Source organism: Gracilinanus agilis, chromosome 4 (genome assembly GCF_016433145.1).
Source record: "Gracilinanus agilis isolate LMUSP501 chromosome 4, AgileGrace, whole genome shotgun sequence".
Taxonomy (NCBI): domain Eukaryota; kingdom Metazoa; phylum Chordata; class Mammalia; order Didelphimorphia; family Didelphidae; genus Gracilinanus; species Gracilinanus agilis.
The window spans coordinates 403,278,325-403,302,558 of record NC_058133.1 but is presented as its reverse complement, the minus strand read 5'-3'; the positions used below and the strand labels follow the sequence as shown (position 1 = coordinate 403,302,558).

The 24,234-nt window shown below is 36.7% G+C and overlaps 1 protein-coding gene across 6 annotated transcripts in view; it reads right to left on the bottom strand.

Moving 5' to 3' along the window:
* AIG1 (androgen induced 1) overlaps window positions 1–24,234 on the bottom strand; it is a 329,441-nt gene that overhangs the window by 168,526 nt on the left and 136,681 nt on the right. For 5 of the 6 annotated variants that reach the window (XM_044671565.1, XM_044671564.1, XM_044671566.1 and 2 more), the window contains one exon: window positions 15,238–15,339. The exons of the other annotated variant lie outside the window; for it this stretch is intronic. In XM_044671565.1, coding sequence (XP_044527500.1) covers window positions 15,238–15,339 — 102 coding nt within the window. The remainder of the gene's footprint in view (window positions 1–15,237; window positions 15,340–24,234) is intronic. 6 annotated transcript variants of the gene reach the window in all.

Genomic DNA, 24,234 nt, shown 5'->3' with positions numbered 1-24,234 from the left:
CAACCTCTACATTCCAGTCAACCAGATTATTTGCTATTCCTTAACTCCTCTTGTCCTATCTCACTCCTTGCCTTTGTAACACCATTCCTCATTTCTGAATAGGTTTTTTTTTATGCCCCTGACTGCTAAAATCCTTCTTTTTTTTAAAAAAGTCTAGCTTAAGAATCACCTACTCTATGAAACCTTCTATGATCCCACAGTTATAAACAATCTTTCTTTTCCTTGTTTCTCTATTCTGTTATTTTGTTTTGGCCACTTTTTACACTCATCACATTTTAATATGTAGTATATTTATCTCTGTAATTTGTTGATGAATTTCCTCTTGACTAATTTATAAATTTATTGATGTTGGAATTAAATATTATTTCATCTTTACATCACTAAAACATAGTACAAAGCATTGCATATGAAAGAGGCTAATTCATTCATTTCTTTGTTTTCATATTATTTTTTAAGACTGGGTCTTCCCATTTCACCAGAGCTGGAAGTGTAGCAGCTACTGATAAGGTTCAATTCCAGTACTAATTGGCATGGGAACTTTTACATGATCTGTTTCTGATCTAGGATGGTTCACTCCCTCCTTAGGTAACCTAGTGGCTCCTCTGCTCCTGGGGAGTCATCATATTGATGCCAAACTTACTGTAGACACTTAGATGGTATAGCTCAGCTCAGAATTCTCAAGCTCAAGAGATCTGCCATATTCCATCTCCCATGTGGCTGGGATTATAGATGTGCACCACCACACCGAATACCATAGGTACTTAATGAATGTTTATTAAATTGAAATGAATTCATCTTTTGAGCTCCATATAAAGATAGTACAGTAGCAGCAGCAGCAACCTAAATACAAAGGACAATTCAATATGGTACCAAACCAAGTGAATTAATTTTTGATGAAGGAAACTGGATTAAGTAGAAAGTTGTTCACAAACATGACAGTGAGGTCAATAAAAAATAACAGTCAAATTAGAATAACCAACTGTGCCTAAGTACAATTTATCTTAATTAAATCACTAAGTGTAATCTTTTGGCCTTTGCAGACAGGAAGTATATTAAGGTTAAAATTGATTTTATAGCTATTCCAAGTGAGAGAACCGCTATGATTCTAAGTTATTTCACATTATCTCAAAGAGAAGAAGTGCTTTATACTATTTGTGGAGTAAAAGAACTACATGATGCTATAAGATTTGTAAAATGGAAATTCAGATACTTGCTTATAATTTGTTTCTTGGACAATGGCCTAAAATACATTTTAAAGGATTATTACCTTTTGTTTCCTCAGATCATAATCATTGAACATGAATCATATTAAGAAATAAAAATCTGATTTTAGCTCTAAGCATTTAACAATAAGAACCATTCCAAAAGTGGAAAAAACGTTGTCTGTATAGTGTATAATCGATTGCTAAAGGTCTTGAAGTAGTATTTCTAATTGTTAGGGATTTGGTAAAAAGGATTCTTTGTAAGAGATAGATTGGTTGGACTCAATGGCCACCTGTGTACTTCCAAATCTTGTACTCCATGACCCATTAATATTTGATAGCTCCTTTGATCCAGCAATCCTCTACTAGGTTTACATCTCGAAGAGATCCAAGAAAAGGGAAAAGGACCTATTTATACAAAAATATTTATTGCGACTTTTTTTGTGTGGTAGCAAAGAATTGGAAATTGAAGGGATGCCATCCATGATGTAATAAGAAATGAGCAGAATGATTTCAGAAAAACCTAGAAAGACATAAATGAACTGATGCAAGGATATGAGAACAAAACCAGAACATTGTACAACAATATTGTTTGATGAATAAATGTATTTGTGAAAAGTTTTTGTTTGTAGTTTTGCTATATAGTGTCATATATAGTACTCATGCTAGTTTTTCTAGATTTTTATAGGCTGGAAAAGGCCTTAGAAGACATTTAATATAACTTCCTTATTTTACAGATGAGGGAACTAAGGACTATGAAGGCTGTGGCTTGCTCAAAGTTACTTTCCACATGACTGGTATTTAATAAAAGTCTGTTGAATAAATGTTTCAGAATAATATTTAAAGACGGTTACTGTTATTATTGGACATTACAGAGCAAAAAGCTAGGGGTACATTCCCCAGAATAGATGAATGATAAACTTTCAATTTTATTGATATCTTTAATTTCTGAATATCTCAAAATTTTCCCTAGTATCTACCTTCTATCTATTTAAGAAATGATATTTAAAAGAAAAAAATCAGAAAACCACTAAGTTCATACATTTTAAAAGTTTGAAAATATATACAATGTGCCATTCCCTTCTCTGAAAAGTGGGTATGGAAGGAATCTCTTCTCACATTTCTTGTTTCAAGCCATGCTGATTCTTTGTACTTTTGCAGTATTTACTTTTGATTATTTTGTGGTTGTTTTTCCTCACTTAACATTGTTGTAGTCTCCATATTATTTTTGGCTCCATTTAACTTTACTTTGCGCCACTTCTTGTAAATCTTTCTATGCTTCTCAATATTCTATTACATTGTTTCTTACAGCATATTTAGATTCCATTACATTCAAATACGACAGTCAATTTGGTCATTCTCCAAATGATGGGCAATAACTTTGTTCCTAATTTTTTTCTATTGCAAAAAATGCTGTTATAAATATTCTAATTATATGGAGACTTTCTTCTTATCAACAAATTTTGGAGACTCCAAGTTTAGAAGGGAATCTCTGGTCAGAGGTTATGGAAATTTTAGTCACTTTATTTGCATAATTCCAAATTGCTTTTCAAAATAGTTGAACTGATTCACGGTTCCACCAACAATATGTTAGTATGTTCATTCTCGCTAGATCTCTCCAACACTGACTCTTCCCATCTTTTATTATCTTTGTCAGCCTATGGGGTATGGGGTGTAACCTAAGAGCGTTGTTCTGATTTACATTTTTCTTATTATTAGTGATATGGAATGTTCGATAAATAAAATTTCTAAGTGCAGTATTTATTCAGTGAGTTAACAAAATAGTGAATTATGAGTATAAACTCATAAGATGTCCTTTCCCATAATCGTTTGAATAGGATGATTTAGTTGTAGTCTTGCTTGCAATGCTGGGGACCAAGATAAGATCCTTTGGAATATTTTTAGGACATTGTCCAAGAAATAAATAATAAACAAGTGCCAGTTTTTCCATTTTGCAGTCTGTTTAAATGAGATGCAATAGAAAGGTAAAAACACGAGAAGAGAAAAAATAATAATTATTATTATGAAGACAAAAATGAAAATAATCCAAAGATACAAGGAACTTTATTTTTATTCTAATGAAGTAGAATATTATTGTAATTGGCATATATGACCATTATTCCAGGGAAACATTTCTGTAGCACCACTGTAAAACAAAGAAAACTTCATTTTGACATCAATAGGGAATCTCGCAAAACACTTCAACCACCTTAATTCACCCTCTCCCCTCAAAGACGATGGCTGTCAGGACAACATAATGTCAATCAGTTAGTCAATAAGCATTGAGATATGGTCTATTCTAAATTCTCAGTAAGTCAATGCTGCAGAAAAAAGGAAGAATATAAAGCCTCAGGGTATAGAATTTCAGACAGGAAAAAAAAGGAGAGACAGTATTAATGCTTAGATTATCCACAGGCTCTTTCAATATGTATGTGGCAGCCTAAAGAAATATGAGATCCCAAAATCACTACCACCATTAGCATTTTTTACAATAAAGTTGATTTTGGAACTATCATAGCAACTCAATGTTTTCCACTGTGGCAAGAGGCTAGCCTAAATCTCTTTGTGTCCATCATACTTTAATATTCCAAGGATCTGTGATTTTATTGATGCAGATACTGCCTCCTCCCCCCACCCCAATGCAAATAGCAGGTATGACTTGGCATGGTCCTTGAAACTTTGATATAGCCAACACATTTATCACTATGGCCATCCTAGGGGATGAGCCTTTATGAATTTAGTGAGGGGATGTCTTTAGACAAAAGACATCATCGGTCCTTCACCAGACCCATGCTTGAAGCCTTGCCAGGTTGGAAGTCCTTGCCAAAACTTGTGTTCTTGTTGGCAGTTTCAAAAGACTAAGGTCACCTCCATCCCACAATGAGACACTGGAGGAGAGATTTAGTGGAGGTTTATATCCATTAATGAATGACAGTCGTGGATGCCTAGAATCCTACCACAGCTTTAAAATTGTATACATCAGATATGCTTTCTGCTGCATATTTGATATAGGAATAGCCTAGGAAACATCATTAAGATTTTTAAACTGTTTTCATTCATCTCCTCAAAGCATTATAATAAGGCTTTGGAAGCTAGGAACAATTTGAGTTGTGCTACACAATTCAGAATATCACTTGACTTCTAAAAGACGGTACATGACTGCTAGTCATATCAGAAGAGACAATGTCATTTTCAACTTACACTCCCTTATCAGGGAATAAAGCAAAATTGTATTGTAGAGCTATATCTATGTCTAAAGGGGCTGGCTCTCTTTGGTGGCTGAGAAACCTCTATGGCCCAGTGAGGAAAGGGACAGAGGTCAGGGTCAGAATCAAGAACAGAAATTAAACAGTAGCTAGAAATAGTAAGCAATGGCCCAAACTAGCAAAGTGGGAAAGAAGATCACTTGATTCTCATCCAGCCAGATAGTAAGGGAAACCGACATGGGTTTGGAATGCTAGAAGAGAGGGACAAAAAATGGTGGGAAGATATGGAGATGAAAGAGTGTGCCTGAGGCAAATCTGTCACAGACCAGGTGGGAGAACACAGTTCCATTAAAGGATGCATTTTGCTTAGCACATGGTGTCATTTTAGATTAGAGAAGATAGCAACCTATCCATTCAGCTGGCTTGCTTTCTGCCTCTTAAAAGAAGAGGCTTGAGCAAAACCAGAAAAATATACACAGTGTCCAACATAATGTAAATGGAGAGAATATCGAAAAGAAAATGAATTCTAAGTAACCATAATCGTTACCCCAGAGAACAGATCCCTCCCTCTGGCAGAGAGATGGGGCCTGCGGGGGGCGCAAAATGCTGTATACTTTGTCAAACAGTTACTGCATTTGTTTTTTGTCAATGGTTACCCTTTGTTCAAGGGCAGGGTCCATAGAGGTATAGGGGCAAGGGACACTAAAGGAATGTAGTTATTCATAGAAATTACCGTCATAGCTAGATAGAGAAACAAGAGGCAGAAGAAGTAGAAGATAGATAAATGGATGGATAAATGGATAGAGAGATGACAGACCAATGTTCATGCTGCCTCAATACATGATTGACACATAAAGAGAGAGAAATGATCGAGAGAGCCATTGGCAGAGAGAAAGAAGATGATTATATATTAATTAGTATAATGTAAAGATTTGTCAGAAGCCAGGATCCATGTGTTTCATACTAGTTATAGAATCATTCAACCCATTTTAGAGGACAACATTGGCTTACATATATATAGGCTTTAAGATTTACAAAGCACTTTATTACATTTACTATCCATAATAGCCCAGTTACCATAAGTATTATTAGCCCCATCTTACAGATAAAGAAAAGGATGATCAAAGAAGTTACATGATTTGATCACAGTTATATTTGAACCAAAGATAGCGGGGCAATGCAGTGGATGGTGAGCCAGGCCTGGAGTCAGAAAGACTCATTTCCTGGGTTCAAATCTGGCCACAGACACTTAATAGCTGAGTGACCCTGAGTAAGGCATTTCACCTTGTTTGCCTCAGTTTTTCATCTGTAAGATTGAGTTGTAGAAGGAAATGGGAAGCCACTCCGGTATCTTTGCCAAGAAAACACCAAATGGGGTCACAAAGAGTTGGACACAAGTGAAAACAACTGAACAGCAAAAAAAAACATTTGAACAGTTTTTTTCATTCCAAGAGTGATTTTTTTTTACCATATCAGATTGCTTCCTGATGCCACAGGAGGGTTAAATTCAACTTTCAAATATTTGAGAAATGTCAGAATATTCTTTAACAATTTAACAGGGCATTGGTTTCAAAAAGCACTAGATACAATTATCCAGGAAGGGTTGTATGGAGATGATTTGGGAGTGCTTCTTGGAGCTGATCCAGGTCTGTGCACTGACAATATGCCTGAGGATATTTTGCCACTGGACCCTTTAAGCTCAAGGGACTAGTAAAAGACAAATGGAATGTGGTGACTATCTTAGCCTTTCAGATACTCCAGGGCAATGGCTGTATCACAGAATCCTGGGTGTGGAGCTGGAGGGGCCTGAAAAATCATCTAATCCAACCTCTTTGTTTTAAGATGAGGAAACTGAGGTCCAAGAAGACGAAGGTCCTTTTCAAAAAGCACTTGAGTAGTAAGAAGGTTCAAACCCAGATCCTCGGATTTCAGACCTAATACATTATTCCTATTAAACCATGCTGTCTGCTGCAAGCAAAGAAGGCAAAAATATTCAGCCTTTTACGTATGACTAGGGTGGCCTCCCACATTTCTGCCTTCTGAAATCCTTTTCACCCTTTAACTACCCCCCCACTAGAGTCCTCTCTTGTTCTCCTCAGTCAACATTATGATCTTTCCATAACCTAATACTATTAACCTTTCTTAAGTCTTTTTATATTTAATTCTGCAACTACATATCTTTGTCATATCTTCTTTTCTATATTGTAGACTCTGTGAGGGCAAAAATCTTATTTAAATGACTTTCCTATTTCCTGGAGAGCATTAAACAAAGAAGGCACTTAATAAAAGATTTTAGTAACTGAAATGAAAGGCTGGACATAAGAAATGATACATCACTTGTCAGCCAAGGTCTGAGGCCCACCATAACTCTTATAAGCAGTCTTAAGCAGTCAACAGATTGTCTGTTGGTGTTTCTAGCTTCAAAATAATCTTTAGCTATCCATCATTTAATCCATTTGAGTAAATGTTATAGAGCACGTAAGATGTATAAGGCTTTGTGTCAGGTGTTGTAAGGGACCCAAAGAAGACTCTAAGATGGTTCCTGTCCTCTCCTAATAGGAATGATTAAATAAAAAGCTATTTATTACACACTTACTATTTGCCAGACACAGAGCCAAGCAGCAGGGATACAATAAGCAAATAAGACCATCTGTGCACTCAAGAGTTCCCCTTCTTATTTAGGGGAAGGCAATGCATATCGAAAAGCCCAAACTGGAAAGGGGCTGCTGCAGGGATGTGCAGAGCAGCTTGGTGGCCTGATTCCAGAGCAGGTCAAGTGAAAACTCCTCTTCCAAAGTCCACGATCCCAGAGGAGGGCGGTCTGAGGCTGTCTGAGAGATAAGGCACGAAAACAAATAACTGTCCTATATTCTGTAATACAGACGGGCAACACGAGAGCCAGAGACAGAAGGAGAGGCTCGTGGAAGGGTGGATCAGGTAAACCACACGACAGACCGAATCGGAGCTCAGCCTTGAATGACAGGGAGGAATGTGACAGAGGGATCATGGAGGAGGGCACTGGAAGGGTAGAGTTCTGACAGAAACCACAGAGACCATTCAGGGAATATAAAGTTGCCCTCTTTTGGCCATCGCACCAGTGCATGAAAGGAAGGTGCGGGAGAGAAGTCTAAAAATGTGCCCGGTGGTGGCAAAGACTGACCACAAGGCCAAAAGACTTGTGAGTCTCTAGATGGGCAATAGGGAGACACGAAGGGTTTCTGAACAAGATGGGACATGATCTGAGATTTACTTTGGAGAGATTACCAGCAGCATCAAGAAAAACGTATTTTAGTCCTATTCACAGAGGGAGGATAGAAGGAAATGAATACTTACTAAGTGATTACTATGTGCCAAGTAATAAGTAAGCACTACTATCTCACCTGAGTCTCACAATGACCCTATTATTTATCCCCATTTTATAGTTGAAGAAACCAAAGCAAAAAGAGTTTAAGTGACTTGTAAGGTCCCAGAGTTAGTGTCATGGTGACATCAAGCCCAGCACTCTATCCATGGTACCAGCCAGCTGCCTCTGGGAAGAGTGGCCATTAAGCAGCTACAGAAAATGAAGGACACTCCCTTTCTTGAGCTTTATTTTATAGTTGGCATTTACTACTTGCTGTTACTGTTTACAATTCCCTTAGTAGTAATCAATTTGACATCTTTGCTTAACTAGTCACCCCCTAGAGCTACACCTATAGTAGAGCAATAACTCTATGTATTCAATATAACTCTCTATAAAAGCATTAACTTTGGAGTCAGAAGACTAACTTTCTTTGGGAGCGTGGGCTCATTTACCTTCTCTGGACCTCTTATTTCTTTAATCTATAAAAAGGTAAGGCTAGATACATCTTTATTTATTGCCACAGGAAATTTTTATTTTATTTACTTTTCCAAAATATACTTATCTGCTTCTCAAAATGGTTCTGAGACCCCAGGGATGTCATAAGGTATATGAAAGAGCACTACATATGGTAAGCCGATATGTCTCCCAATCCATAGGAGGCACTGAGTAAGCACTTGCTGTGTGCCAGGGACTGTGCTCAGCTCAGGAATGAAAAGACCAAGAATGAGGCAATCTCCTGTCTGTCTCAAGGAGCTGACATTCTACTACTATTTATTTTTTTCTATTGCTATTATTTCCTTGAGAAAAACTCATGTTTTCTAATGAATAAAAAGTACATTCTGAAATTCTTATATTAATTAGATGTATCTTTAAAAAGCCTGATGGAATATTTTTTTAATTTGATTTTAAGGAGTATTTTAAACTATTAATTTACTTGATGCAGCCTTTTGATTTTTCCATCTTTGGGGAAAGAAAAATAGGAAATTATGCTGCCTTGAATACAGAGCCCCCAGGAAGTTCAAAAACACTAAGCTCTGAATTAAATGCATATGTTTAACACTGGTGATTGCCTGATTCAAAGGAATAGGGTTTATTTGGCATTTATGAGAGACCTGGAAAGGATGGGAGCAAGGCCTTTTGCCACCCAGACAATTTTGGTGGCTAATAAAAGGTTTGTCTGTGGTATCAAAGGGAGTCAATCCCTAAGAAATTGCTTTCCTGCCAGTGCAAAACTCTATCAACAGCCTCTTGAGCTTCAAGCAGTTCTCAGAAAACAACATTTTGAATAGCTAAGGGTAAATTAATTAAAAACATATGGATTAGGTTTACTTTGACATATGTATGGGTCTAAGGATTAGGAGAAAAGTACTGTGCAAACCACGTTTTGGGTTTTGCTGACCCCAAAACATTTGAATATGAGTTACAGACCTTTTGATGAACTCAAAATACTGCTATGCTTGCCCATCTTTAGTGTTTAGCAAGAAAAAAAAGATTCAGAGTTCAAGCCAAATAACAACTTCAGCCTTGAATTTAAAACTTGCCTGTAAGTCTGCAGAAATTTATAGTACCTAGAAAATACTTTCAAAAGTCATCTTTTCATATTTCTCTTTGAAGAAAATAATTAATACATATTAAAATTGTATTAAATAATCCATACATAGTAGAGTTACTACAATGTATTTAATTTGGGCTATTATTCACCTTACTTCACTACTCTTGGGACATCTAGAACTCCCCATTTATATGAGGACAGAGACACGGTACATTCTTTGGGCAACATTAAGGGTCCCTTCTTTTTAACGTCCCAAGGACTTGAGTTCTAATCCTGCCTCATGCACTTTTTAAGTGTGTGATCATGGGCAAATCACTTAATCTCTGTCTCAGTTTCCTTATTCATAAAACGTGCATAATGATAGCAGTAACCTCTCAGGGTTCTTGTGAGGATAAAGCGAGATACCAATGCTAAAGTGCTCTGTAAACTTCAAAGTACTATATAAATATTACATTATTATTATTATTATTACGGAGTTGTGACATCTACCAATGCATAACACTTTCAGTGGAAAGATGTGATATGCATCTACCCCACTTTTTTTCCTTGTGTTGCTGAAATTGCAGAGAAGAGACACTAAGATTAGGAAAGAAGAGAATTATCTGAGGTTGTATCTTTTTTCCAGTATTATTATTTGGCATTTTTTGAGCTCCATTAAGAAGTGCAAAGAAGGAAAAAGTCCCTGTGCATTGGTGAAAGGAAAAGTCACTGAGGTCTGGGGTAGTCAAGGAAGGCTTCCTGGAAAATGTAGGACTTTGTGCTGGGCCTCAAAGGATGGATGAGATTCAGAAAGGAGGGAGGAAGGATGATAGAGGAGGGCATTCCAGTTTAGAGAAAGGAATGCAAAGGGCAAGTTTGAGGCCAGCTGGGGAGTTATAGACAATGAGGGGATGGAGGTACTTCACTAAGTTAGTAATGTAAAAGAATGAGTTTAAATATTCCAAAAATCTCCATCTAGTATGAACTTAACATAGTTACTTTGCTGTACGCCTTTGCCCTTTTTGAGTTTTCTGGAGGAGCCCCTTTCAAGTGTGAACTCTGTCTAGCCAAAAGTTCACAAGGAATTTCTGCTTTATCCCAGGTTCTCAATTTTATTGTTGAGCTTTTCCAGGTATCTCAGAGCAGCTTTGGAGGAAGAATTCTTAGTAAAAGAAAAATAAAATTCCAGGCCAGTCCTTTAAGTATAATGTTTTCATTGGTGTTCTTTCAGCCAAAGTTCATAACAGAAAATACACAGGGTGAGAGAATAGAGTGACCCAAGCTCCTCTTGGAATCAAATGCCTGAACTGAGTTACCCAGACTTGGAGAGTTTCCACAAGTCATGTTATACTCCAAGAGGGTAACTTCATCTCTGTATTTCTACAAAACCCATGATCATCCAGACACATTTAACACCCCTTTCTTCTTTAAAAAGGCAGATGTACAAAAAACTACAGCTGTCTTTAGTAATTACTAAATGTCAAAATAATTTTGCAAAGACTAAATATTCATCTAAATTAAGGTTAGTTTGATCCTCAATTGCACATAAGAAACAATGATACATTGAGTGTGCTCAGTGGTGGGGCCCAATTCCATTCTTTCTCCTTCAGAAATTATATAGAGAATGGACAATTCATGCTGTGGTTTTCAAATCATCTATGTCATGGCTGTTCACGGCTCTATAATAATAATAATAATAATAACAATAATAATAATAATAACAGCCTACTCATCTGTAGTGTCTTTCATTCAAGATCTCAAAGCACTCAGCAACATTAATTAGCTCTCTCAATAAGCAGGGACACTGTATTATTGTTGAGTGCTTCCTGATACAGCAGTGCTAATTGTCTACAATCTTTTCTGAGTTTAAATATTTATGGGTATTTGTCTTTAAAATGCTTATTTGCTCCCCTAATGGTGCTTTAAAATTATGGTCAGCAGAAGTAGAGGGGCCCATGACTCTATTTTTGTAACAAGAACTGGGTTCAGTAACTAGGCAGAAGGGGGTAAATAATAACTGTACTTCTTGTCAGAAAATAATCCCTTTGTAGCATTAGCTCTCTGAAACAGTTCTTTTGCTGGCTGGCTTTCTTGTACCTTCCTAGCTAGTAGGTCTTCTTTGTTGCTATGGTACCCCCGGAGTTCTGCCACAGATTTCTATTACTTGTACCTACTCCACCACCATCAAGCTTGGAAGGTACAACTGGTGGCGGTTTGCCGCTTTCAGCTGTGTGTGTTGTGTGTTGTGTGTTGTGTGTTGTGTGTGTGTGTGTGTGCGCGCGCGTGCGTGTGTAACCCACCAAGGTAGGGACAAGCCAACAGAGGTATTATATCTGCAGGTGGAATGCTTACCAGCCACTTGGACTAATTCTTCCACTATTCTTGAGAGGGAAAGAAGGGACACATTTGCAAGAGTTCCTAAACTTTTTGGACTTGGGACAATGCTTAAGTGTTTAATTGATTTTTCGACCTTAATTCTTTCCTCTTAAAAGTAGTATATAGAAAATGTTGGTTTTTTAAAAATTAAATAATACTTTTTAGATGTTTATATTTTATTGATTTCTCATGTGCTAGCTCACAAGATGCTCCGAGCACAATGAGATAGGCAGAGCAATTATTATTCCTATTTATAGATGAAGAAACTGGATCTTAGAAAGGGTAAATGATTTGGCCACATTCCTATGACTACCAAGAATCAAGTCAAGACTATAACCCATGTCTTTACTTCTTGTCTTTGTTTGGAGAGTTTTTATGCTGTCATTATCCCAGGGTAGGTTATAAAACTAGAATTGAGAAATTATTGCTCTAACTTCTAATTCTCAAGCCCTATCTTCCTCCTTGCAAACTGAGATCAAGTTTTTAGTAACTCTGTATTTCATTGAAACCCTCCTTTATTCCATGTTGCTCCTCCCCCATTCTTTTATAAGACTATAGAATTTAGAGCTGGAATTGGAATTAGAAATCCAGTAATTTTCCCAAGGTAGCAAGAAGCAATCAAATTTGGAACCCAGTTCCTTTAATTCTAAATCCAGTGTTCTTTCTACTATGGCAGTTTTCTCCCTATTCCAGCTTTGTAAGTTCCAGCTTTGTAAATTTGAGGAGGGTTTCATGATGCCTTCTAAGAACAGTGTCATAATGACATATTATGAATTGAATTTCAGTTCTGTGGTCCAGGATTCCAGATTCGTAACAAACACTATTGAGCCCACACAGACAATGTCTGGGGTTCTACATATGAGAAGAAAATTAATGCTCTCCTGGGGGATACAAACTCTTTTAGCCAGCAAAGGGATCTTCCAAACACTGGACAGTGTACACTGACATGAGACTTTAGAAAGGATCATTAAATGAGCTCCCCTTTTACTATGAAGTGTAAATATTAAGCCCTCTGCAAATGACTAAGGCATCTGAAGGAGCAGAAGACTTAATTATCAGTAGTGACATGATGCTGTGGCTTGGTATCAGCAAAGGTGAATGTCCTCAAAAAGGTCACACGGTGTATGGAATAACACCCACAGAGGAAGTCTGCCCAAAGGACCAAGCCAGGTGGACGTTGCATTCCTGAACTTAGTTATCAAAGCTGCCTGAAGGACAATTCTGAAAGCAGACATGGACTGAAGGTCTGAAGGCTGGAAATTTGGTTAAATGAGCTTGCCTGCTGGAAACGTTCAGCCTCAGAAAAATGTAAAATTGGAAACAACAGAAGTTGTGATCAACTCTTCAGGCTGATGGCATTACATACCCTTTAGAGATGCAGTAAAGGAGCCAAGTGATTAAGTAGTTAGACTGCTCTACCCTATGATGTAATTCCATTGTTCTCTGCTAAATCTTTCCCAAGGAAGAAGTAATGGCTAGTTCTACACAGCACTACAGCAGACAAAGGCTTCGAGAATGTCCTCGCTTCACTAGGTCATACACTTTTGTCCACTTGTGAACAGTTACACATCGCTGCTTCATACTTGAAATGATGGATGAACCCTATCAGGGCTGAAGAGATTAACTTGTGAGCCAAAGCTCTTTCCCCACTGAGAAGATGGGAAGAGTGTTCTAGGTCGGCAACAGCCCTGTATAAAATCCAACACGAATTACAACTCTGTGTCTGAGGTTCAAGCTGGACCTAAAATCTTTTCTAAGACTCTTTTCTATGTATCTGATTCTGAAATCTTTTCCAAGAAAAGAGCATTCAGTTCTCAAATGATATATCTTAAATGATGTTTTCCAAAAGTCTATGAATATCGTAGAAACTCTGCTTCAGAATATCCTTAACATCTATCTTCTGCCCTCCATATTTATAGTTGCAAAAGTTCTACTTGTCTCATTAAGAATGAAGGAGAATGAACATGCATATGTCTAAAACCACAGGTGTTGGTACCCTATGGGGAAAAAACACTGTTCCAACCAGGTGCAGTTTCATTTCTTGTTGGTCCAATGGTGCTACTTCAGTCATTACATTTGGCAGTTCTGGCATGACTTCATCAAAGAAAATTGTGATCTGCCAAAATTCACAAAAATTTACAAAAGAAAGAAACAAGTAAAGACACATAGCACAACTTCTTCATTTTATGGGTAGGGAGACTGAAGTCTTGAGAGCTTAAATAGATTTTTCAAGGTCACATAGCTAGTTAATGACAGAGTCAGAACCCAGACTCCTAATTCCTTAACCAGAACCTTTTCCCTCTATAGTAACATGCTACCTCCTGGATTCTCAGGAAAGCATAGAAATGTGACATTCATGACATTTTTTTTTAATTTTTTTTTTATTTTAAACCCTTAACTTCTGTGTATTGACTTATAGGTGGAAGAGTGGTAAGGGTAGGCAATGGGGGTCAAGTGACTTGCCCAAGGTCACACAGCTGGGATTTGAACCTAGGACCTCCCATCTCTAGGCCTGGCTCTCAATCCACGGAGCTACCCAGCTGCCCCCATTCATGACATTTTGTTTTAGAAAGGCTTAGTTAAGACAGTCTAGCAAATCATACATAGAATTGTTATTATGCAATACTCTTCTTAAAATACACCAAAATGGGGAAGGGGAATTTTATTTTTGTTGTAGCATTTAGAGTTCTTCCTTTCCCCTATAATTTCTGTGATGCGCTGCCCTTTTCACCAGAAGCATCCTGTGACATTTTCTAAAAATGGCTATAACCAAACTGCAGACTTCCAAATAAACTTAATACGATAACAACAAAAACAGGCAATTCTCAAATTCAGAAACTGAAGCCATCAGAGATTGATAAAATACTAAAAATCATCAGACTGAAAGTTTGGGAAGGCACTATAATACCTAAAGCATCAAGAGGGAGTGAGATTGGGAAAAAGAAAAGACTTCAAAAGTCAAAATCTTCCCCAATCAGAAAAGACCAAATAAGCATTCAACAAACAGGAACTGGAAAGGTAAAGAGTTTCAGTAACAAAGATAGGCAAGGACAAATTCCTTCAATACTTAAAGGAAAAAAATAGAAATGTTTCCAAAGCTGCTTTTAATTTTGAGAAATTATCCAATATAATTCTGCTTCCAAATGGATATTATTAATATTTCAGGGTGAGGGTAAAGGAGGGTTGGGAAATAAAGAAAGGGATAAAAAGATAAGGCATCAACTAGCATTCACCTATATGGTAGGGGGAGCCACTTCAATATAAAAAATTAATTTTATAGGATGAACCAATAACTAATATTTCATTAAATGTAATTTCATTACAAAACAAGTAGTAGCAGTCTTAAGTTAGTTTACATAATGCATCAGTTTACTTAATAGGCCTAATACTAATTCAATTTGGTCATTAAAAGAAAAGAGATTTTAATCTCTTAACATCTTTTTTCCTTAACAATCATCCATTCTTTTGCATGCAGTTCACAATTATCCAAAGACAATACAGAGATGCTAGCACCAGAAATATACTTATTACAGTTTTTTTAAAAAAATAATATACATTAATATGTTTTACTCTACTCACCATTCCATGATTCAGCCAAGCAGGAATAAAATTATCAAGTAATTTCGGGTAAACCATCTCTCTATCATACATGTAGATGCTCCAAAACACAGTCACCACAAACTAGGAAAGAATAAAAACATACTTAAGTACAAGCTATATACCTCAGCCAATTTCAGCAAATGCATATAAACACAACACTGTGAGGGCACAAGGGGAAACAAAGGTAGGATGCCTATCTTCATGGAGCTTTCCTTCTCAATGGAGAGGTCAGATACAGAGATACCTGTAATACAAAATAACATACGATGATACAATATAAAGTAACAGAACATCATAAAAGTGCAGAATGAAATAATGTGTGAGGTGCCTAAAAAAAAAAAGATCGTTGTTAATTGGGTGGGATTAGAGAAGGTTTTAGAAAGGAGGTGGTATTTGTGCTGGGTTTAATGTTGCTGTGACAGACTTAGCTACTATGAGCGATACAATGACTCAGGACAATTCTGAGGGACTTAGGACAAAGAATGCTATACCCCTCCAGAGAACAGTTGATGTCAGAATGCAGATGAAAGCATACAGTTTTTTCATTTATTTATTGGGGTTTTTGTTTTACAAGATAATTCACTTACAAAAATGGAAATATGTTTTGCATGATAATATCTGCATAACACAGAAAAAATAGGATACATAGTTGGCTAATGTAAGAATTGGTTTTATTTAACTATGTGCATTTATAACATGTTTTGTTTTTCCTCCTTTCTCAAAGATGAAGATAATTTGGAACTGAAAATAAAATAAAAGTGAATTTTTAAAGGATATGTGGACAGAGAGGAGCACATTCCAAGAGAAGAGTGTGAACTAAGAGTGCAGTTTACTTTGGCTGGAACTTAGTGGGTATGGTGGAGGATATGAGGTAATAGTGAAAAAGGAAGCATTAGAATGAAAGAGTGAATCTCTTGCATGAAGTTTAAAAACTAGTTGACAGGGTGCAGCTGGGTGGCTCAGTGTATTGAGAGCCAGGCCTAGAGAAGGGAGGTCCTGGGTTCAAATCTAACCTCAGACTCTTTCTAGCTGTGTGACCCTGGGCAAGTCACTTAACCCTCATTGCCTACCCCTTACCACACATCTGCCTTAGAACCAATACATAGCATTAATTCTAAGACGGAAGATAAGGGTTAAAAAAAAAAAAGACAAACACAGAACCAATGAAGATCTTTGAATGTATATCATGACTATACCTATAATTAAGGAAAGAGAGATGCAGGAAAAGAGGAAGATTTGTTAGGAGGCTATCATAATAGTATAGGCGAGTAGGGATGAAGGTTTCTATGAAGACAGCAGTAGCAACAGGAACAAAGGCAATGGGATATTGTGAATGATGTTATAGATTCAACAGAATTTGTTAACTAATTAAATCTGAAGGAAGAATAAACAAAGCTTCAAGTTTTGAAACATGGGAGATTAAGTAAATGGGGATGCCACTTTCTGGTTCTAATAGATATGGAAAGTTTTCATTTATGATTTCTTGAAATATAATTTCATGTGAAGTGAAAAAAAAACAAATTTAGAGGGAAAGATAAGAGAGAGAGCAGACCTTTGAGGAACACTCACTAATGAACTGGGTAGAGAAAGAAGAGCTAGTAAAGAAGACAGAAAGAACAGTTAGAGAGGTGAGAGGAAAAGAAAGAGAATTCTCTGAAATAAAGGGCAGAAAAACTGATATTCTGAAAAGGATAATCTAAGATTTCTGGCCAAGATAGCTGCCTAAAAGGAGGAAGGCAACCCATTCCAGCAAAAACTTTCATCAGAATGAATAATTAAGAAATATAATAAGAAAACAAAATTAGTTAACTTCTTCTGCCACAAAGCTGCACCAAAAAAGCAACCAAAAGCTCAAAGGAATGGGAAAGGGCAAATGGGAAACCAGCAAAACCAGTACTAGCACAGAGAACCCAATATAAATACTAGATATTATCATTATAGTGTTCCATTTTATTACAGGTATTCTTTCCCCTATAAGATTATACCCAGTTTTCCAGGTTAAGTTATTCATGGTTGTAAGCCCTTTGTGGTTCCTTTGCCTTAAAGAATATTATATTTCTGGATTTCTTATTTTCTAGTTGAAGGCGCCAAGTCTTATGTAATCCTAACTGTAACCACTTAGTACTTGAGTTCCTTCTTTAATGGCTCCTTGAAAAATTTTTCTCTGATGTAGGAACTATGAATTTTGACTATGATGGGTTTTATATGTATAATATATACAAACATATGTATGTCATACATATATACACACATTTTAGAGTTTCTTTAAGGAAATAGAATGTCTAAGATTTTTTTATCATGGTTTTCATGGAGTTTAATGATTCTTTAATTCTCTGGACTCATTATTTTTAATCAGATGTTTTTGATAAGGAGATACCTTACATTTTTTTTCTTTTTGCAAATATTTATTTTGTTCTAATATTTCCTGCTGTCTCATTTATGTCATTTTGGTCCATTCTAGTTTTCAAAGAGTGTTATGCTCAACTAATATATACCATTTTCTATTCTTGGGCAATCATTTTCATTCTATTTCTTTCCTACAGAAGTTTTTATTTTACTTTTTATTTCTTGCTTCATTTCTTCTTGTATAATCATATAGTCCTTATGGAAAATCCATTTATCCTTTTGGGTTTCTTCTTGAGCTATTATAATAGAGTTATTGTTGCCTTTTAGAATAGATGTGGGTATTTCTGGCTCTACAATTTTTAAAAATACAATTCTTAATTACCTCATATCTCTACCCTTAGTGACTGAATCGGTACTTCAAGTTAGGGCCAGTCTCTACATCTTGTTGTACTTTTAGGTGAAGGTGGTTGCCCCTGATTTCTTTTGAACTGAGTTACCTTGGTTCTTTCATTGATCCTTATTTCCAAGCTTAGACTCCTCTGGATCTTTGAGATTTAGAGCATTAAATCATTAAGATACTGTATGGCTTCTCGAGTCAGTGAGACAGGGACCTAGGAACTGACGACACAAAACTAGGAATGACAGCTAATACACTGGATAATTATATCAAAAATTATATATACATAGGCCCAAATAAATAAAATGAAACTTAATAGAGCTAAATGTTAAATCTTACATCTCAGTTTTTAAAAAAATCAACTTTATTTGTGTTTTTTTTAATAGGAAAAGATGTAATTGGACCAAAGCTTTTTAGTGTGGGATCCATAGGCTTCTAAGTATAGATTTCAGGGGATTTAGTGCTTTGCATGGGGGGAGAATTATATCTTTATATTTACTAACATTTCACTAGAATTTAGTATTTCCTCCTATATGGAGAGCATTGCCTTTACCAAAGGGGTCTGTGACACAAAACAGGTTAAGAATTCCTGGGCTAGCCAGATGTTCATCTAGAAAAGTACAAGATGATGGGAAAGAATGTTTAGATAGCAGTTTACCTGAAAGAGATCTGGGGGTTTGGGCTCAATATGCATCAACACAATGAAATGGCAGCCAAGAGTGTCATCATAGTCTGAGGCTATATTAAACAAAACATAGTGACTAAAACTAAAGAAGTCGTAGTCCAACGCTGTTCTATCCTTGTCAAACCAAATCTGGAGTTCAATTCCAGATGTCACATTTCAGGAAGGGTGCTGATAAATTAGGGAGTGAAGAATTTTCCAGGGTCCTTAGTTAATGTTATAACAAGAACCAATTGAAGGATGGAACAAAATAATGGCCCAAGTAAAATGAAATGAAACTTAATAAAGATAAATGTAATACATAGAGGACATTTGGCCTATAGAGGGAATATTCTATATCCTATATTCAGAGGGAACATGACAACTGTCTTCAAGTATTTCAAGGATTGGCTCATGGAAGAGAGATTTACCCTATTCTTCTTGGTCTTAAAGAACTAAAATAGGAGCAATGAGGTGAAGTTGCAAATAAATTAATGAGGGCTTGGTATAAGGAAGAATTTCCTAATAATTTGAGCTAAAAGTAAAATGGATTACCTAGAAAGTAGTTTCCCTCTCAGTGGTGATCCTCCAACAAAAACTATTTGTTGTAAAAGGGATGACTTGTGAGATCCCTTTTCAGATTCCATGAAAAGTTATTAGGTCAGGTTAGATCAGGGGTTGGCCTATGGGTCAAAGACTGAATCCCAGCCTCTTGGCTTGTTTTTTATAGACAGAGAGTTAAACATGGTTTTCATATTTAAAAATAGAATAAAACCACTAAAAAACATAAGAACCATGCTTAGTTCTTTGGCCATAAGGACGTAGACAGCAGGCAGATTTGGCTTTTAGGGTATAGTATGCTGAGCCCTAGGTTAGATGATTCTATGATTTGATGGTTGGTAACCTTTGAGAAGAATTTCAGTAGGGCTGGTAGTGTAAGGGACAGAGGCAAGAGAATGTGGAGGTATAGACTCCTAGATTACAGCAAAAGATAAGAATGTGCCCTACTGGAGTTCAGTCACCATGATAAAGGAAGGATAAAAGAAACAAGCAAACTAGTCAGTGACTGAAAGATTATGTCTTCATTCCATTAGATGTTAGCTAGATGCACCAAAGACAAGATGCAGCTTCTGGTCTTTCCTTTCCCTTTTCTCCCACCTGTGCTTGTTGGAGATTTGCTTTGATGAGAAAATCTAGCACCTGTCTGTGGGAAAAAAACTACAATTGTTGACTAGTGTTATCAATTTAATCCCAATGCCAACTCTGCTGAATTTCTCCCTCTCAACCAATGGACACAAAACTAAAGCAAAAGCCACTTTTCCTGGACTTTATCATATGGTTTGAATTAATCTTCCCATTTCCAAGTTATTCCATTTTACCACTAAAAGCAATTAAATTGCAGCTTATAAAATTTCAGAAAGATACATTGATATAAAACATTAATTTCTATGAGTAAGGGCTCTATTCACTTAAAAGAGTAGAGGGCATGAAAGGCCATGGATAGATTCCTAATATTCTTCTAACTTTTATTCATAAGAAGCTAATCTTGGCTCCAGAAGTTTATTTTGGCCCTAAAACTACATAAAAACCCAAGGACATGAGAGTGCTCAAGTTGCTATCTTAACTTTCCTCCAAACTATGAGTAAGAAAAAGTTCAGATAAATTATTTAAAATGTTAAATTCTTTCCTCATCTCTCCATCCAACATCTATAATCAAGCAATTCTTTACTTATGCAAATATATGAGTATAGCCTATAAATGTTAAATGCACATTTCTTCTCTTTTACATATAGGTCTTTTTTAAAAGCATATAATAAACCAAGCTTTATGCTTGTCAAAATTTTGTTAACATTATGGAGAAGATTCATCAAAGACTCAAAGTCAAGGAAGGATTCCTTGTGAATGGTGAGGTCTCCTATATGCTCCTGTTTGTGAATGACTTTGTCTAGACTGAACAAGTCCCAGAACATTGCAGAGCCTCCTGGTAGGAATTTAGCCCGTCCATTTACACAAGAAATACCAAGTGGACAACTGATGCCCAGATTACGACATGACTCTAAATGGATAGCCTACAGATGTATATGTATGTTTGGTTCATCATATCTCTGTTGACTGTGGTGGTGGACTGCTCAAAACAGGAGTTGCTATTTGTCACTGCATCAAAGATTTTAAGTTTTCCAAAGACATTTTTATTTATAATGTAGTTGCAGTATAAATTACTCTCTTGGTTCTGTTCACTTCTCAGGCTTCTCTGAACCCGAACTTGCATCATTTCAGCATAATAATATTCCATTATTTACATTTACCATTATATATCATATTCATATGCCATGATTTTGTTTAGCCATTCCCCCAATTAATGGGAAACTCCTACTGAGTTTTCAATAATTTGCTGCAACAAAAAGTGCTTTTATGAATATTTTTGTACAGATAGGTCCTTTCTCTCTTTAATATCTTTGGACTTTAGTTCTAGAAGTAAATCAAAACTTACACTCAAGAAACTTAGATATAATAGTTAACAATAATAACATTTATATAATGCCTACTATGTATCATGGACTTTGCTAAGCACTTTGCAATCATAAACTCATTTGATCCTTACAATATACTTAAGAGGTAAGTGCTATTATTATGCCCTATTTGCAGATGAGGAAACAAGTAAACAGAGGTTAAGTGACTTGCCCAGAGTTACAAAGCTAAAAGTGCCTGAGGCTGGATTTGAACTGAGATTTTCTTGATTCCAGATCCAGCTCTCTATACCACTGTTCTCTATACCACTATACTCTGTGGCTGTATCCACTTTGATGAAAAAAGAAACAAAATTCGCTTGAAGGTACAAAGGTTCTAGAAAATCAACTGGAATAATTTTTAAAAAGTAGAATGAAAAGGAAAATATCCTTCTAGACCTAAAACTATTTTATGAGGCCAGGATAATCAAAACCATCACAACTGGTTAAAAAAAAATAGCAAAGTACTGCGCCACCTAGCTGCCTACTGTCAAACTGCCTTCCAGAATAACTGGATCAATCTACAGTTACACCAGTATATATTTTTTTGTTTGTTTACTCTTTTCACAAATATAAGCCAGATAGGCCAATAATTCACCATTCCTCTGCCCTCTTTTCCTCCCCAACAGATCAACAAAAATTTTATTTCATGACCCTTTTTACAAAGCATGTTCTAGGAGTTATGGCATAGGGTCATGAATCAGGTCCAAATGGTTCTTTTCCAATTATGTGAGTTAAGCAAGTTGTTTAATTTCTTACTTCGAACAAAGGAGGATTTTGTGAACATTTATTGATTGTCAATGTACAACTATACTCATCATAATTCATTTGTAATCAAATTTCAATTGTTTACATTGTATATTAACCACCTTATAGTTTACTTGGGTCAAGATTTTAGTATTTCAATCAATGGTGTACACTACTTATTCAACATACTTTTATTGTCACTTTTCACCATCAACATGCTTCAAAGTCAACTTTATCCTACTGCCAATTGGCATTTGCTCAAAGCATGTAAACATTAATATTATTTTAAGGATATTAATCAAGAAAGACATTTGCTAAGAAAAATGCATTCTAAATAGGAATAGGAATTATCCTTGGATTATCCATGCAATTATTTTCTTAGAATAGTGTAGATGATTGAAAATTAATTGTAACTGCACTTATAAAGAGCATTTTTGTCAAAACTTAATCCTCATAACATTAATCCTTCAACTCACACAGGCACAGAGATTATCTTCACACCCACCTACATTCTACTGATAAAGAAGTTATTATTCTTTCTGTTCCTTTTTTGTCTTTAGCTATTTCAGGTTTCAAGTGTAGACCATGAAGCGAGTACAACATAATGTCATTAATATTAATCCCAATAACCTCAAAAATATAATTACTTAGAGATAAGGTTAAACATTTCCTTTGTACATGGATATTTATAAGGCCAGTTCATTTCAATTTTGCCATGTATGATTCAATCCATTTGAAAGTCTTATGAGCAATGTGACCCTGGGAAACTCACTTAACCCCCATTGCCTAGCCCTTATCCCTCCTCTGCCTTGGAACCAATAAACAGTATGGATTCTAAGACGGGAAAAAAAACTCTTACAAGCTTCATCGCCTAATATTTATTTTAAAAACGGCAATATGCAAAGCTCTGTTTTGGATGCTAGAAATACAAAGCTGTGATTCTCAGTGAGCTTCCAATGGGGGAGGGGAGGGAGGAATATGATTGGTAGAAAGATAAGGATCTTTCAGGTCTCAGCTAAAGTGGCCTCTGCTATGGGAATGACTGCTCAGTGCCTTAGATTTGGTGCTTCTCTATCCTCTTTTTGTCACCAGAATTGTTGTCTGAATTCACGGTCCAGCCCAAAGACCGCTTGTGCCTTGGGACTTCTGGGAGAAGTAACTGTTTCCTAGCAGAGGTCTGCTCCTGGAGCGACATGAATTAAATACCTGGGGGCCTCTGATCCAGTCCAACCCGGAAAGACTCAGCACAGCAGGCACCCCGGGGGGAGCCCCAAAGTCCAGTGGCTGGGTCGGCCAGCCTGGGGGGCCAGGCTCCTAAGGGGCGGAAGCCACGAGGGCCACGAGATGCGATGTGCCATATGGAGGCTGAGGCCCTGGGCCATGGAAGGATGGGGGAAGAGCGGGGAGGGAGCTTGCTGCGAGGTCTCTCTCCGCCATTCTTTGGGCTGTGGAAGCAGCCCTCTCTCAGCCCTCCTGGCAAGCGGCCCCAGGTCAGGATGGAATCCCGACCTGATCTTACTTTGAGTTAAGAAGGCAGAAAATCTTATTCTCTCTTTCCTTCTCTTTACTAATGAGTACTTATAAATTTAGTATAAGGTCTCTAACATTAATTTTCATTCATAACACCTAGAACCCAAATTGGGGGCAGTGTGGGGAAAGGAATAAGAACTTATTAAGTATCTATTATGTTTCCAGGCACTATGCTAAACACTTTACAGATTCTTCACTTGATGCTTATGAACAGCCACTTGAGTTTGGTGCTGCGGCATATGGAGTCAAAAGCCATACAGCAAAGGGTTAGGAAAGGAAGGGAAAAGAAAGGAATGAGCATGTATAGAGTATCTATTATGCGTGAGGTGCTCTACTAAATGCTTTATAAATATCTCATTTGAGCCTTATAACAATTCTGAGAAGTGCTGTTATTTTCCCCATTTTGCAGTTGAGGAAACTGAGGCCAATAAGGGGAAGTGACTTGCCTGAGGTTACACAGCTAGTAAATATCTGAAGCCAGATTTAAACTGACTCCAGGCTGACCCTCTAGCATATTCACCAAAACGCTTGCCACTGTCATGGAAGCTTTCCAGCAGAGTCTAAATGGAAGAAGCATTCCCAGTGGTAGGTGAGATCTCCTAGATGTTCCTTTTTGCCCAGGCTCATGCAACTAGGCTCTAAGACTAGATTTGAACTTAAGTCTCAAGCCTAGTATTCTAGCTACTGGACTGCCTTTCTAGGATTTAATAATGAAGGAGTGGAAGAGAAATCTAGAACAATAGCTTGAGGGAATGGCAGGGCTGAAAGAAAGACCTGAATGTGTCTGG